This window comes from Durio zibethinus, chromosome 4, assembly GCF_047325235.1.
Source record: "Durio zibethinus cultivar Kanyao isolate XHJ-2024 chromosome 4, ASM4732523v1, whole genome shotgun sequence".
Classification (NCBI taxonomy): Eukaryota; Viridiplantae; Streptophyta; class Magnoliopsida; order Malvales; family Malvaceae; genus Durio; species Durio zibethinus.
In genome coordinates, this window is record NC_143165.1 from 12,294,730 (window position 1) to 12,313,235 (window position 18,506).

An 18,506-nucleotide genomic window follows, 5' to 3' on the forward strand; every position below is an offset into this window, starting at 1 on the left:
AATCTCAATTTTGACAATCTTTTTAAGGTTATCTTGACCATTAAGTCAAGCAGTTAAAGACAATATATATATATATATATATAAACTTTAATAAATGTTGAAAAATATATTATTTCATATTTAATGATCGGTTAAAGTGACAAAAAGAGTGTGCTCTCTATTTATTATTTGTGTTTAAATCTTTTGGAAAGCTATGAAAAGATCATTCTTTTTATAAATTCATTAAGTTTGATATTAAAATTTTTGTTTGAATCAATCTCGAAAAAATTATATTGAATAGAATTCAAGAATCCCTTACTGCTAAATAAAAAATATATATATATAAATTATTTTTCATAAATCGAACAAAACGCAAGAACCTCCTTACTGTTTAAAAAAAAAAAAAAAAAGATTATGCTCTTATCAAATAATTAAGATATACACTCAAAATTCTCACATTTGTTCCACTTGAGTTCCTAAACTAAAACTTATGTCGTAAGACTATATAATCCTTTAGAAGATTTGCTTTAATTTGGGAATACTCCTGACCATATTATTAAAAAAAAATTAATTATGCTTTAATTATATAATTTTTTTAATTTGAGAAAAAAAATCAAATTTAATTTTTGAGTGAAGAATATATACATATATATATAATATTTATCATTGATTAAAATGTTCAGCTGCTCAACTATATGAATGCTTGATTTATAAAACATTTGTTTTTTGTTATTTTACGTAAAATAAATGATATTTAAGTATAATAAATTGCTTTGTGGTCAAGAATCTAAGGATGCATAACTAGAAAGGAAGAGGAACTTGTTTATTTAGTTTCTCCAAACCTTTGAAAAAGTTTGATGAAATTAGTTTCACTAAACCTACTAGAGTTTACATTTAGCCAAAAAGAAAATGAAGTGATTTGTTGATCTTTTGAGAGAGCTCCTCATGTATGTAGGAGAAAGTGGGCAACTGTCATCCTAACACACCTAATATGAATGGAAAGGTTAAAAATCCCCAAATATATATTGAGTTCGTTTTTAATATTAAGTAAAATTTTTTAACTCTACATGTAAAATTATGAGACTGTTACATATTTTGTTTTATCATTATTTTTATTTATTTTATTATATTTTTAAACAATCGTGTTACTTTATTAACTCTAATAATTTCTTAATATAAGTTTGTATTTTATACGTTGACGATGAAATTTTTTTTTAGTAACATATAAGTGAACCCCATACTTACTTTTGATAAAAAAGACCTTAATCATAGTTATTAAAAATCAAAGATTATGACATTTGGGTTTAAATTCAAAGATAATAATAATAAATAAAGTCTTATAAACTTATTAGTCTTCAACTACACCACCTTCATTCATTCATCCCTAGACCTAGCTAGATATACAAGTCAAAATCTAAATCAAGAAATTGCTCTCCCAAAAAATTCCATTATTGTTCAAAATAAATTTTCTACCAAATTTTTACAACATAATTATATATATATATTGTGGTTATATTTTGACACTTTATTAAAAGGAAAATATGGGTTTGAGAAGCAATATTGCTAAGAGAAAAAAAAAATTTAGTGGTGATTGTCACTATAGATTTAATTTAATAATGAAAAAAAATTGATATTCAATGAAATACACGTGCAAAGTTTAATTTGAGCCAAAATCAAATCAAAGGGACATCACTTAAGTAAAATTTTTTAAGGTAATATTATCATTTAGACCCTTAATTAATATTTATAAAATGCAAAAGTTATTTTTTTTTTTTAATAATTGGAAGATTGAAATTTTGGGAAAAGTTTTTTGAAATAAGAAAATCTTTGGATCAATGTACTTCACCAACTCCAACAGGATTAAAGCACATTGATTGTTACAAAGAAACGGTCAAATGAAAGTTCCCAACCTTGTTTTCATACATGAACTTATATTGAATTTTATAACAAAAATGTTATAATCTTTATGTTGTAACATGTGAAAATTTTAATTTTAATTATCAAAATTTAAATTTTAATAATTTTAAGTATAAAAAAATAAAAACGACTCTCAACATTAATTGAATATCATCATTTATCCGATAAAATACACATGCAAAGTTTATTTGAAGTCAAAATCAAACCAAACCGTCACCACCAAGTAAAATTTTTTAAGATAATATTATTATTTAGAACATTAATTGATATTTATAAAGTGATAATAAAATTTGGCTAATGGTTAATTAAGTCAAAGTCTTCCCGTCTTTAATTTAATGATTAAAGGTGTTTGAAAGAATATTAAAGATTTAATTTCGAATTAAATTTTTTTTTATTTATACTAAAATTTTGTCTCTTTAGATAACAAAAAGAGATAATAAAGTTTAAAAAAAATTTATTATTATTTTGATAGTAGTTAGTGTTAAATATTGGAAAAAAGTTTTTGAAAGAAGAAAATCTTTGGATCATATACTTTACTTTACCAGCTCCAACAAGATTAAAGCACATTGTTTTTGTTTTTTTTGGAATAAATGATTAAAGCACATTGGTTATTACGAAGCAACGGTCAAATGAATCAAGACAAATCTTAAAAAGCTGCTTTAAACCTTAGTATTTGTCTCCTCCTTCCACTGGAAACTCCAAAAAGAAAATTTTAACTTGGACCATCGTTTTGTCTTACGAATCATTAATATTATTTATTCTTTTAATTTTTTATATTTAAGATTAATTATTATAATTTAAATTTTGATATGAATTAATTTTTGACTTTAGAGTTTAAACCCTTTATTTATTTTTCTATGCTTATCATTTTTTTTTTTGTTTCTATTAGTTTTACTTTTTATTTATTTATTTACTTATGATTATTTTTTATAAAAAAAATTGCAACTTAAAATAAAAAAAATTATAAATGCTAAGATTGAAATTTCAGATCTGATGTTATCTCTCAAATATAATCATATAAATTAATTAAATTAAAATTTGAATTCATTTAATATAATTTTAGATTACACAATCTATTCAAATAAATCTAAATCATTTTATAAATCTCATTTTGTCATCAAAATTTGACCCAAAACCTTTAAAATAAACTTATTTCATTTATAAATCTCATTTCGTTCCCAAGATTTGACATGAAACTTTCAATACAAAAATCAAATATTATTTCTTTTAAAATAAAAATAAAATTGTAGAAACCAAACATAATTAATATGCATTTGGCTTAATGAAAAATGTTTCATTTATTTTAAATAAATGATATAGTTTTTTAAAATCTATCACTCAAAGAATTATTTGTTATTAAGAAGAAAAAAAATCCTAATAATTGATATTTGTGTAGGACAAATATTTCTCTCCAAATTTTTTTTTAAAACCTTTTTTTCTCCTAATAAATATTATGATTTTCCCTTTTAAAAAAAGCATATTGCTATCTAATTTGGAGACAAAAATCATGAAAATTCCTCTAATCTTGGTTGCAAGATGATGATACATGGTCCATATATAGTCCATCTCAAACAATTAATATAATTGTTCAATTTTTTAATATTACTTTCTCCCCCTCACCTGCCAACCTAACCATATGACAATCATAAATTCTTGTTTGGATCTTCCACTTTTTTTTACCCTTTGAGTTCCAATTCCTAGGACTGGATCACCATTAAAGTATCACTCTCTTTTTTAATCCCTTTATGGTTTAATAAAATTTCATTTTTCAATTATATATATATATATATTCAATTCCATTTTTCATATCCCAATTGATTGTTTTCACATTAATTTGGAGGCAAGATAATTCGTCGTGCTAACAATCGTATAATTTATTGATAAAATATTAAATTATTAATTTTAATAATTTAAATTTAAAATTTGATAACTTTAAATATTAAAAAAAAAAAACCCACAAAATTTCCCATTTTTCCAAAATTTTTGCTATATTTTTGGTCGTATGAGAGTAAAGCAAAGCAAAGGTTTTGGCCACTTATGATTGGGACCAAAGGGGGCATGTGACAATGTGGGTGCATGTGATTTTGCACATGTGGGCACTTTTTCTTTTAAAACAAAATAGTAAAGAGTTTAATTTATCACTTGTTTTTGTTTATTTTTATGAGAAGAATCAATTGGAAGAGAGTTTAGTTTTTATGCTCATTTAAAATCAATCAAATCATATAGATAACTCAAAACCTAGAAAACAAATTTGTGGGGTCATGGCAAGTAAAAACCTGGCCAAGAAACAATGGGAAAATATTGGAATTTAGTATTTATGGAAAAATATTTGAATTATTCAATTTAAAGATGATGAAACTCATAAAAGAAAAAAAAATTATGAAGAAAGAAATTTAAAACGATGGAGGAGATTCAACAATTGTGATAAATTTGAATTATCCATTTTCATTTAATCTATTCATATAAATTCTCACCTAACCTTTTATACCATACCATTGAGTTAACAGTAAAGTGTTTTTTTTTCTTCCTTGCATTTTTTAGGTTTGGGAAGGCTAATATTCCATTTTAGTTTAGTGAAAAAGAGGTCAAAATCTAGAAATAGTAAAAAAAAAAATTTATAAGTATTAAAATTTTAAAAAGTCAAAATTTGGAAATAATAAAAAAATTATAAATATTAAAATTTAACATTTAAATTTATTAAATATTATTTTTTAAGGATGAATAAAATAAAATAAATTAAATTAAATTAAAATTTTTTTTAGCTTAAAGTATACAATGTTTAAACCCAGCTCATTGCTATATTAGCTGATACTTCAATATAAATCTTGTGATTCGTGCCTTTATATCATATAAAATATTAAAATTTATATATTAATATTATATTTTACATGAAAATTATATATCATAATTATATTAATATAAAAATATAAAATATATATATTTTAATTTTATTAAATATATATAATTATTACTAAAATTTTAAATCATATTATTTTTATATCTTATATTTATATTATATTATCATATCATATTTTAAATTATAAAATTTACCTCGATATAAGTTTTAGACGAAGTCAAAAGACACTACAATCACGGATAATAACACAATGCGTACTCAACGGGTGTTGATTCATCTCCGTTTGATTGGGACGGTATTTTTAAAATGAAGGATTGGATTTTTTTTTAAAAACGTCAAGGTTGGGTGAGAGGATTTTAAAGTACTTCATCTTCACTTGTCCATGATATATATATATATATATATATATATATATATATATATTATTTTTTAATTTTATATTTATATATATTAATTTAATAAAATATTATATTTATATATGATTAAAGTATAATTTATATTAAAAATATTTTATAAAATATTATATTAAATAAAATTATTAAATTAATTTTAAATTGAATGTAAATTAAATGTAAGTTAAACGTGAGTTAAATATATATGTTAAATCGAAATTAAGTGTAAAAATAAAACTCTTACATCCAATCCGATCAAAATCAGTTAAAATATTTTTATGGTTGACAAAAAATCATCTTATCCCAATCTACTGTTATCTCTATCCTTAATTGGTATGCTAATATATTTTTGCGTATTGAGGTTTTTTTTTTTTTTAATGATGATTTAGAAATGATAGTAAGTTCATTACTAAATTTCTCCAAAGATTTGATGTTAGGTATAATTTAATCAAAGACTCTTTGTCTTTGGTTCTTAATCTTCTAGAACATTTGAAGTTCCAATTTGACACGAAGACTGCCTTGACTTTAATCTGTTGAGCCTTGATCAAGGAAGTTTCATTTGGAAAGAAAAGTTGCCTTTGCCAATTCCATGGGTTTTTTTTTTGGGTACAAATGTCTATAGCCTGGCTGAGCTGGGGCCTGAAAATTCTTGGTTGAGCTTGGGCATGCCATGGACAACCTGCACCAAGCTTGGTCCATGTTCAAATGCAAGTAAATTGATTTGTCACATCTAAAATAACCAAAATTTCCTAAGTTCAACTATTTTTTAGAGTTTAGAATATTATCAAATGCCATTATAACAAATTTTTTAAAGTTTACTCAAATGAATAAATCTCTTCTTATCCTTATAGTTTGGACCAAATCCAAGTGATTAATGTTTGAGTTAATATTATGAACGATTTTTAAATTATAATGAAATTTTTAATATGATATTTGAATTTTAAAAATTTATAATGTAATATTTAAATTATAAATTAATTAATTAATTTTATATTTAAAAAATTATTTATCTGTCATATATCATCATTTAAAATTAATCACGTTAGGAATGAGTATCATATTAATTAATAGATTTATAATTCAAGTATTATATTAGAGATTTTTAAAATTTATATATCAAATTAATATTTTACTACGGTTCAAGAATTATTCATAAGATTAACATTTAATTTTTTTTAGAGTCTAAAGATTTCAAAAAAGAAATTATAAGGATTGAAATTCAAATCCTTGAACTTTGTAATAAACTAAAGATGGTACAATTCCCATAGATGTAGATAGAAGATCTACCTTTTGAAGAAAAGTCATAAAGATTGAAGAGTCTTGACTTGTAAAGGATGTCTTAGTCCAATTACTTTTATATAGATCTTGCTAGTGGCTGGTGCCTTGCTATATGATCTCTTCTACATTTGAATGGGCAATACATTATTCCACTCACATGGATAGACAATTATAGTGAAGGTAACCCTACCTTGAGTAACTTGAACAATTTGTGCTAGTTATGGTCAAATTCAAGACTTCTTCTATTAGCACCCCATACTCGGTGCTTTGATTTAACTAGGTCAAAGGTCATTGAAACCATAAATGTAAGCCGGTTGAAATTATTAAATTTTTTATTAGAGAAAAAGTTTGAATCTATTTTGTGATTAAAGAATTTTTTTTTTAACAAAAGAATCCTAATTTGAAATTTAAAATTATTCATTTTTTTAAGTTTCTAATTTATTTATAAACTCTTCTACTTTACAACATAATTAATTGAAAAAAAATTATACATCTAAATTCTTTCAATTTTATAACTTTTAAAATGTCAACTTTAATGATATATTTATTAATTTAAAAGATAATCAATAAAATTTTAAATTTATTTAATATTAAATAATTATATAAATTAATTAAATTAAAATTTAAAATTTTTTTACTATAAAATATTCTAAGCCCAAAAGGCCAAGAATAAACTTTGAAAATTATTTGTTTAATTCAGTTGAATTTCGATATTTAAGATGGTCAAACAACACCAACTATTCTATTATTAATGCATTGTCAAAGAAATGGACATCTTTCGTAAGCGTAGCCCCATGTTTGACTTTCCCATACGACACTTCATCACTTCCAAGAAGATGTCTGGTTGATAACGACCACAGGGGCCTGCTACAATTTCCCTACCAATCACATTTCTCCACATCACACAATTTATGGGTCTCACGTGTTGCTGATATGGTATAAGGATATATTTTTTTTATCAAAGAAATTGACATCTTTCGTAAGCATAGCCCCATGTTTGACTTTGTCCATGGGACACTTCATCACTTCGAAGATTTCGGCTGGTTGATAAGGACTGTAGGGGACCTGCTACAATTTACTTACCAATCACATTTCTCCACATCACACAATTATGGGTCTCACCTATTGCTGACATGGTATAAAGATTTTTTTTTCTATAATAATTCATATATTTATATCAAATAAAATATTAATAATTATATATTTATATTATATTTTATATAAAATTTATATTAATATAAAAATATAAAATAGATTTTTTATTTTATTAAATTTATTTATAATTTTTATTAAAATTTTAAAACATATCACATTTATGTTTTTTTAATATATTTTTATATTATATTTTAAATTCTAATTTAGTCACGTGTGAGATTATTTTAATTATTTTTTGTACACTAGAGGTCAGAAATGAGGAGAGAATTTCCTTCAGTCTTCCCCTTTCCAGCTTTGCATTTCCCACGTGACGATAGCAGAGAGCCGGCCAATTATGTCATTTTCCTTTCTTTTCCTCTTTGGTGTTTTGCAATTTTCACTAACATTTTTTTTCTTATATTGTTTTGTTTCACTAAATTAAGTGAAATATGTGTTTTCTTTCTCATTTCTATGACCGATTCTTGAGAAATTAAATTCCTTTTGATGCCGACTCAACAGTGAGTATCGGAGCCATCTTTTAGTGCGAGAGTGATTAAAATCATATCCTTTTTTTTTAAGAACATCTAAAATTTTTATTTTTTTATATTTTAAAATTAATTTTTATAATTTTTTTATTTTTTAACATTAAAAATTATAAAACTTTAATTTTATAAAAAATTTAATTTTAATATTTAATACATTAAAGTTAAAATTTTTTTCTTAAATTTCATAAAAATTAATACAACTTAATTAATTTTAGGGCGGACGGAGTATTTATTTTTGTATTTAAAAAATAATTAGTCAAAGAACATTAACCATACTTTTCGTTGATAATTATATAACATGTGAAAATCATGACTGGTGTTTGAAGAAGTCATAAATAACTAAGATTGATTTTGCTAAGTGTGTTCATCACTATCAAATTGATTGTACACGGTCTAGGGAGGCGCGTGGGGACAGCGTTTGTCACTTGCAAAGCATTTCAAGAAAAATAAAATTTAAAAAAAAAAAGGGAACTACCGAAGAATGTTGTCGAACGTGTGCGCAATGTCGGCGGCCGTTAGTTTTGTTTTCACGTCGTTAGCTCTCGCAGTACAAAAACGACTTCCCAAATAATTTTAAAACAGTTCCGTTACAAATCCTGTTACACCGTTTTTTCTCTCCTATAAATATAGGACTGTTGCCTGCTTTGTTCTTCAATTCCAAACTTTGGGGGGAGAAGAGGATTTTCTTTTTCTTTTTTTTCTTTTTTATTTTTTAGAGCTTTGGGTTTTGTTTTTTGATTCCTGAGAAACAAGAATTTCCAGGTGAACTTCCAAATTTTACTGTTAAATTGGCTTTTTTCTTCGTGTTTCTTTTTGAACTCTTTGGGGACCAATTGGTTTTTATTTCAATTGGATTTTTGTATTTGTTTCTGGGTTTAAATTTTGGTTTGCATTAGTTTTCTGGGAAATGAAAAAGGGTAAGCGAGCTTTAGGTGATTTGTATATGGATTGAAGAAAGTTTGGTACTTTAAATGCTTTGATTTTAGTGTAAATTAGTACTTTGTAAGCAAAAGTTGTGTTTGTTTCGTGGGAAACTTGGTTAGTTTTCTCTAGAAAATGTTATTAAAGATTTTCTCTTTCTGGGTTCTTTAAAGTAAATTTTAGCTCTCTTGTTTTGGCAACCAAATTATATATATGAAAAACGAGACTTGCTTTAAGCTTCAACTCTTTTATCATGACAATTTAGGCTCTTTCAGTTTGAGTTTTGTTGTCAATTACAAAATGTTAACACGTAAAGCTTAACTGTTTTTTGCATTGCTTTTGCAGGTCAATTTTGTTTTCCTGAAGGTATAACTTCTATTATAGTGTTGAAGTTTCTTGTAGGCATTGTGACGAAAGCGTTGGCTATCCTGGTTAACTGCGGATAAATTTTCTGAGATCTTTTCATCACGTTGGAAAGCTGATGCTAAACTCATAGCATGGACTCACGCCAGCTTTCAGTTATGGTGACTGGTGCAGGCCTATCCTTCTCAATCTCTTATTCAACTGTTCCTTCAGACGTCAGTCCCTAGTAGGCTGTCTGGTTCTTTGAAATCTGACATTGGAAACTCAACCAATGCACCCTTTGGACTCAATTTGATTGTGATACCAACACCACATTCAATGACAGCCAGGAGTAGCATAGCTCCATGGAAAATCTCTCGGGGCTAAGCCCTTCTCGTAACTCTTCACTTGAATCTAACACTTATTTCCATCGATTGAGTCCCTCTCTTGACTGCAGGCGCGAAAGCATACCACTCTGTTCTGGTAGAACTTCTTATATTCAGGATGCAAATTCTAGCCACAAAATAATATACATGTTGCAGGAATTAGAAACTGCAATTATGGCACCTGATGAGGATGAAGAAGTAACCACCCCAAATGTTTCCCGTAGAGAAAGTAGTAGCCCACAGACGACAGGTCAGCGATCTATGGCATTGACTCAGGAGCGCCAAGGATGTTTTGCGCTTCAGCCTCACACTTCATTTGTCTCTAGGCATAGGCAGTCAACTGAAGTTGCTCACTTTGAGAAACGTCAGAAAGCAATAGAGGATTTGTCTTTGCAGGGTACTCCACCAGGCAATCTGAAGCAGTTGTTGATTGCGTGTGCTAAAGCTCTCTCTGAAAACAATATGGATGAATTTGATAAGTTGATTGCGAAGGCAAGGGGTGCTGTGTCTGTCTGTGGAAAACCAATCCAGCGTCTTGGTGCTTACATGGTAGAAGGGTTGGTAGCAAGGAAGGAGGCATCAGGGTCTAAAATATATCGTGCCCTTCGTTGCAGAGAGCCTGAAGACAAGGACTTGCTTTCCTACATGCAGATCCTGTATGAAATCTGCCCGTACTTGAAGTTTGGCTACATGGCAGCTAATGGAGCCATTGCTGAAGCATGCAGAACTGAAGATCGCATCCACATCATCGATTTTCAGATTGCTCAGGGAACACAATGGGTGACCCTCTTACAAGCGCTTGCAGCCAGACCGGGTGGAGCTCCTCATGTCCGGATAACAGGAATTGATGATCCTGTTTCTAAATATGCACGTGGTGGTGGGTTGGAAGCTGTTGAAAGATGTTTGGCAGCACTATCTAAGAAGTTCAGTATACCAGTTGAGTTTCAAGGAGTGCGAGTTTTTGCACCAGATGTCTCGAGAGACATGCTTGATGTCAGGCCTGGGGAGGCTCTGGCTGTCAACTTCCCTCTGCAGCTTCATCACATGCCTGATGAGAGCGTTGATGTGAACAATCCTAGGGATGTGCTTCTGCGAATGGTGAAGTCACTTTTTCCCAAGGTTATCACATTGGTAGAGCAAGAATCAAACACAAACACAGCCCCTTTCCTCCCAAGGTTCGTAGAGGCTCTGGAGTACTACTTGGCAATGTTTGAGTCCATTGATGAGACATTCCCGAGGGACAGAAAGGAGCGAATTAATGTGGAGCAGCACTGCCTGGCAAGGGATATTGTGAATGTCATTGCTTGTGAGGGAAAGGAGAGGGTGGAGCGCCATGAGCTCTTTGGTAAGTGGAAGTCTAGGCTAACAATGGCAGGATTCCAACAATACCCATTAAGCTCTTATGTCAATTCTGTGATAAGAAGCCTGCTGAGGTGTTACTCTAAACATTACACGCTGGTCGAGAAGGATGGTGCCATGTTGTTGGGATGGAAGAATAGGAACCTCATATCGGCTTCTGCTTGGCACTGTGACACCTGAGATGCATACAAAGGTGGTATAGAAATAATCAGTTCATTTTTTTTATAGGTTACAGACGATAGATAGCTTTGTCCTATGGTACCGATGGATGATGACACCGTAGTATCAGCTATCGGATATGTTGATTGATGTTGCATAACATCCTTATACTCCAACAAGGTGACATTTTCTGATAATTTTCCTTTACCATTAGGCAATCACCACGTCTCGTTCCTTTTATTCATTCTTTTATAGGATTCGATGTACCTTTCGATGCAGGATGTATAAGAATATCCAGGAACGCATTCTCTTCTCTTTTATGATTCAATATATGTAACATGGCCAACATGTATACCTGGTACCATACAGGATAGAGAGAGAATACAGAATAGCTTCTTATTCATTCTTTTTCTTGCAATTGCTCCTCATCTTTTTTACAGTTTCATGTTAATGATCTATGTTAGCATTGGGCATTAGTATATTTTAGAACAAAGACAGAAGCTTTCAGTGGTTTTCAGCTCAAAAAATTTTGCTTGGCCATTGGACTGTTGAGTTTTATCAAGCATATCCATTGCCAATCTTGCATGCACAATGAATGGTCTGACCATACAGCAAAGGATGTATTTTTCACTGCCCCAACCCATTTTCCAACAAAAACACGTCTTTTCCCCAACCCATGCTTTCATTTCATTAATTTTCTTTTTCTGGTCACATTTAATAACTTTAACCTACGTGGTATCGAAGCCTTTTCAATGACAAGAAAAAGGCCCTGCAAACTTTTAAGCTGATATGTACTTTTTATGATATGTTTAAAATATAAAAAATTAATTAAAAAAGAATTGAATATGGGTTTAAAAAAATAAGCTGATAGTGCATAAAAAAACGAATTCTTTATATTTTATTTATTTTTAATAGAAATTTTAAATTTTACAAGCGAAATGACAGAATGATACATACCTTTTAATATATATTAAAAAATAAAAAATTAATTAATAAAAAAATTGAAACATATATCAGTTTTTAAGCTGTTTGTGGAATTAAAAAATTACATATATAACGTATACAAAACAAATTCTTTCTAAATTTATATAAGAGGTAGTTGAGTATTAACATCAAATTTAATTTGACATGGTATGGTTGGTTGTGAAGTCAATTAGAAAAACTCTAATTGACTTGATAGCTTATGTTTTGGTTATATTTATAATTAACTAGTTGATGCCCCTCGCTTCGTCCAAGAATTTTATTTTTATAAATATTTATATTAAATTGACTGTTAAATATAATTTTAAATTAAATTATATTAAATAATAATTATTTAAATAGATTTTATTTTTTTGTTTATTTTTAATATATGAATTAATATTAATATAATTATATTTTATTAATTAAAATAGTAAATCACCATAGTTAAAACTGCATAATATAGCAAAATTTTCTCAAATTCTCATTCTTTATCTTTGTTTCACCAAACTAGAACAAAATCTCTTCTTCATTTTCTCCTCAAACCCAAACCCATATGCATTTCCAGCAAAAAATACAATTTTCAAACCAAACAGCAAAGACAATCTCTTAAATCAATTATGCAATTTATGCAACCAAAAACGTTTGAAATTACCAATTCAAATCCTTAATCAAATTGAAAAACTTCCAGCTTCTCTTTACTCAACTCTCATTCAATTTTGCTACCAGAACAAAGCTCTTACGGACGGCAAAAATGTCCACCAACACAAATTTTGTAGATTTTTACTTGGGATAGTTATTTGGAACTGTCTTTTAGATATGTATGCAAAATACGAGAGTTTGTCAAATGCCTAAAAGTATTTGAAATGAGTGAAAAGGATTTGTGTTCTTGGAATACTTTGGACTTTGGGTATGTGAAAATGGGAATGCTTAAAGAAGTAAAGAAGTTATTTGATGAAATGCCTGAGAGAGATAAATTTTCATACCACAATGATTTTAGATTATGTTCGTTTTGATAAGCTCCAAGAAGTTTTAGAGCTTTACAGAATGAAAGAAATGAGCTTGCTTTCGAAATTGAATAAGCTTATGCTTCCATGGATGTTTTAAGAGAAGGAGATTCATGGTCGTATAATGTGAGTTAGGTTGGATTTGATCATTTCAGAGAAGATGTTAGTCAGGTTAATGTAGTCCTTCATTGTCAAAGATAGCTGTTAACATCTAAGACTTTGGGGATGATTTTTATAGATAGTTTATACGTTGTGAATATATTAAAAAAAAAAAAACCTATTGGAATTGGCTAATATTTTATATGGCATATATTAAAATATAATTATTTTTAGTAAAATTTTATAATTATTATTCAATCTCAACCAAATACAAATTTTTTTTTTCAAAGATTTTAAGGACATACATTTAAATGTCAACCTAGTGCATTTTATATGGAAGTACATAGTGTATTTGTATGTATATTTAGTGTTTAAGACAAGTAAAATATAAAAATTATTTTATTATAATTTATGTTAATATATTAAATATAAAAATAATTTTTTTTTTGTTTTTGCGTATATGATTTTTTTGAAATTTTAAATGATATTATTTTTATATTTTTAATATTATTTTCATATCGTGTGTTTAGAATTATCAGAATGTAATTGAAAGTATACTTCCCACAAAAATCTGATCGGCAAAGAGAAGAAAAATTCTTGGATTAATCCTTACAGATAGAAAATATGGAGATTAAGTTATGCTAAATCCAAAATTTGTCTCTTTCCTACAAATTTAAACAACTTTCCCAGGAAAATGGCTAAGAAAAAGTTGGCAAGGCATGACAAACGTGCATGGTTGTTCATGGCATGAGACTAAGCAGTCTAGTGTTTCCTTTTCTGTCAAGTTGAAACCAGTGGCGATCCACCTTATAAGTTAGGGTATTTATAGACATCTCAAAATTGAAAAATGAAAAAATTTGAAGAAAATGTTTTCACTGACTACTTTTAAATTTTTTTAATGAACACCCCAGAGATTAAAAAAATAAAAAAAATTAAAGGAAAATTTTTCATTAAACATCCCTAAAATTTTCCATGAACACATTTTACATCAACAAAATTAATAAATATGTCAATGGATTTTTATTTATATTATAATTGGACATTTTAAAAAAATTTTGGATTCTGTCACTGGTTAAATTCCTAACATACATAGGTATAAACAAAATCCTATTGGAAATTGATTTTCAAAGTAGAAAATATAAGTTGTATTGCATTTTCAATAGGATGAAATCCGAGTAGGAATGCTTATGAAGAAGATATGGCAGGAAGTGATGAGCAAGGATGTAAAATCGTAGTCCAATGAATGTCTATGTACAATCCACATTTTTCATGAAAAAATTGTTTTATAATTAAAAAACATTTTTAACACAAAATATTCATTAAATATTGTAATAATAATTATTATTATTACTATTAATCTTTCTTTAAGTGACCCACTTTTTTGTCATGTATCTATTGTGGGTTAAAATTATGCCTTATCTTTTGGAAAAGAAAGACTCAACTGTATATATGTATGCATGTAGATAGTTTTTGCAAAATTTCGAGAATACAAAATTTAATTCAATTAATTTATATATAATCACATTTAAAAGATCACTTTTAAAAGAATTATAACTGAACAAGTAAAAAAAAAAAAGAAAAATCAAATAGATTTGTTTGGTGGAGATTTAGATTAATTAAAATCTCTTCTTTTTGGTTTAATATAAGGGTTGAAACAATCTATATCTAACTTGAATTGTTATGAAGGGGATTAGCATTATTTGTTTTATTACATATTTTTCAAATTTTAATCCTTACAATACACCAATGAGACCTTGGCTTAGTAACAAGGAGGAGGTTTTAAAACCTTAAGGTGGCTTAATGATGAGGAGAAGGTCCTAAAACCTTAAGATCATAGGTTTAAGTCTTATTGTGTGTGAGTTTTGTTGTTTAGTTAAGTTATAATTTATTAATAAATTATTTAATGATGTAATAGTTGGTTTGGTTATTAAGTGATGTCATAATTGATTATATGAATGTAATATTTGATTATGAGTTTACTCAAATTTCTGGGAATTCATTACCTAAGGAAGCAATTAAATCAAATGTTAATCCGCTTGCTAAAAAAATAGAAATCATGTGTAAAAATTTTTAAGATTTTCATATCCATATTTTAATTGTGCTTGCTAAAAAATAGAATCAAAGAGATTATTAAAAAAAAAAAAAAGAATCAAAGCTTCTAAATTCGTAAATAGTTGTGTTGGATACTAAAATAATAGAAATCAATAAAAGTTATAATTGCTCGTGAAAAGCATGAATTATTTCATTATTTTAACACTAAACACTAGCAAAAGAGAGAAAACATATTTATCCATGAATCTAGCTACATCTATAATATAATATAAAATACTAATTAAGATCAACAAAAAGCAAAAGCATAACTTGCAATTAAATTATTAGTGCAATTTGCAAGGGATAAGGCTCATGAAAACTAATATTTATAAAATCCTATTGTAAATTGAATTTCAAAGTAGAAAATATAAGCTGTATTGCATTTTCAATAAGATGAATTTCGAGTAGGGATGTTTATGAAAAAAATGGAAGGAAGTGATGACCAAGGAAGTAAAATCGTAGTCCTATAATTGAATGTCTATGTACCATCCACATTTTCCGTGAAAAAATATTGTGTTGTAATTAAAAAGCACTTTTTTAACACAAAATATTCTTTGAATATTGTAATAATAATAATTATTATTACTATTAATCTTTCTTAATTGACCCACTCTTTGTCATCTTATCTATCGTGGGTTAGAACTATGTCCTATCTTTTCAAAAAGAAAGATTCAATTGCATATATGTTTGCTTGCACTTGTGCAAAATTTCAAAAATTTAAAAATTAATTCAATTGATTTATATATAGTTATATTTAAAAAATCATTTTTAAAAGAACTAAAATTGAATAAATAAAAAAATCAAATAAATTTGTTTGGTAGAGATTAAGATTAATTAAAATCTCTTCTTTACGGTTTAATATGAGAGTTGAAATAATCTATATATGTCTCGAATTTTTATGAAGAGGATTAGCATTATTTGTTAAATTACATATTTTTCAAATTTTAATGGGGTACTGTCATTATTTATTGAGGACGAATTTAGCATTATTGTTATGGTTAGAAAAAGTTTGAGTTGAAAAAAGTGTGATAAGAAAAGTATGGTTAAAAATTTTAAATGTCTAGTATTATTGTAAAAAAATGTTGTGAATAATTGAAATGTCTAAAAAAATATATATAAAATAATAAAATATTGGAAATATAGGGTAATATGGTGATTTTCTATCTAAAAAATATTTTTTTACCACAAAAACACCTTTTAAGTAGTTTTTTGATTTGGATTGCAAAACCAAAATTTTAAACTGAAAAGCTATAATTTTTTGTTTAACATTGAGATTGGCTCAAAAACAGCTTTTAAACACAAAAAACCACTTTCAATATCAATATTAAACTAGGCCTAATTAAGATATCTTGAAACATGTTATAATGGTTTTGGGGATCGTTAGACAAAAATTTTAAGAAATCAAATCAAAATCGAGGAAGCCACCGCCAATATTTTTTTGTTACTTGTGATTGCGCACTTACAAAATTATATTTTTAATAAAATCCTAAAACTAATTTAAAGTTTATAAAAAAGACAAGTTCAATTTTTGAAACTAAAAATGAATTCAAGAGTACGATTATGTATAGGAAAAAATTAACACCCTTACAGCACATGTTTTAAAAATAATATTAATTAATTTTATATTATCTTTTAATCTTGGTAAAAGTCGTTTTAATCTTGATATTTAAAATTAATTTTCTTGACTTTCTTTATTTATAACAATTTTAGTTTTTTTTAAAATTTCATTTCCTTTATAAAATTATTTTTTATTTAAAAAATTATTCTTTCATTTTATTTGAAAAATAAATCAAAACTTGTTATTGAAATACTCTCAAAATATTTTAGTACATTAGTAATATTAAGAAAAAAAAATTTCACCTAAGAACTTCTTAAGAATCAATACTAAGGTTTTTTTGGAATCCTATATTTGGAGGTTTGAATTTTTAATTTATTAATGCAAGTAATATTAATGCATGATTATATGTAATCTTATTTTTTGAAAAAAATCTTTTCTTTTCTTATTTCTTATTTATTATTTTTCTAATTTTAAAAAATAAGTAAATGAAAAGTTTTTTGTATCAAATATATTTTTAAATATTTTAATACTTTGATAATATTTTTAAAAAATACTTTTCAAGAGATTTTTAAAGAATTACTATGTGAATTTCTTTAATATCTCTCTCTCATAAGATTTTCATTTTTGTTTTAGATTTTTTTAACACTTGTTTCCTTTTTTTTTTTTTACTATTTACTTTAAAAATTTAAAATTTAAATATGCATAAAGGAACAAATAAATAATTTAACAAAATATATAAAAAAACCTAAAAAGATTGGTCAAAGCTTGATCAACGGTTCAGTGATATCCAGTCAGGTTCAAGTGGGGTTCGTCCTACCGATTTAGCTGCTGAGTGACATTCAATTGGTTCGGTCTGATTGGCAACGGTTTGATTGGACACGTCATAGGCTATTGACAGAAGCTGGGGGGAACGGTGGGCGCAGGAATCCTGGGTTGGATTTGAATCCTACTTTTTATTTTATTTTATTTTTATAAAAGCCAATGATTTTTTTTATTTCATTCTCACCACTTCTTTAAAAAAAAATCTCCAAATCTCTCTTCAAAAAACAACCGAGGCAGGCTACTCAACAGTGCTTGTTGCTGAAAACCATCGTACTGGCCACCGATCTGCACTAGTTGGTGCCAGTCAGCCTCTAAAATTCTTCCCCCAGCTACATTCTTCATCCTCTTTCCCTTTTCCAACTTATATTTGTCAAAAACTTTCTAGATTCTTTTAGATCTAAGCCACAAATGACGACTGTCAAGTTCCAAAAGGTAGGCTAACATCACTCCAAACAGTCCCACCTTTTAGTATGTTTTTCTCCTCCTCATGACCTCCCTCCATACCGGTTTTGAACTCTCAAATCTCCCTAAAACACAGTCCAAACCTCGAGATGGAGTTTCTTTTTTTCTTTTTTTTTTTTTTTTTGTTTTTCATGATTTTTCTTTGTTTTGTTGTGTGTATTTTGCTGATGTTCCTTGAAAGGGGATGATGACTTTTTTTTCCTTTGTGTTTCGGTGGGTTTCGGCAGATAGGTTAAAG

General features: G+C 27.2%; 1 protein-coding gene across 1 annotated transcript; it reads left to right on the forward strand.

The window, feature by feature from the left end:
• Nucleotides 1–8,707: 8,707 nt before the first annotated feature.
• On the forward strand, nucleotides 8,708–11,687 carry LOC111288208 (chitin-inducible gibberellin-responsive protein 1-like). The gene is made up of 2 exons (XM_089759664.1): nucleotides 8,708–8,864; nucleotides 9,369–11,687. The coding sequence occupies exon 2, from the start codon at nucleotides 9,731–9,733 to the stop codon at nucleotides 11,288–11,290; it is 1,560 nt and encodes a 519-aa protein (XP_089615790.1). The 5' UTR covers nucleotides 8,708–8,864; nucleotides 9,369–9,730; the 3' UTR covers nucleotides 11,291–11,687.
• Nucleotides 11,688–18,506: the final 6,819 nt, after the last annotated feature.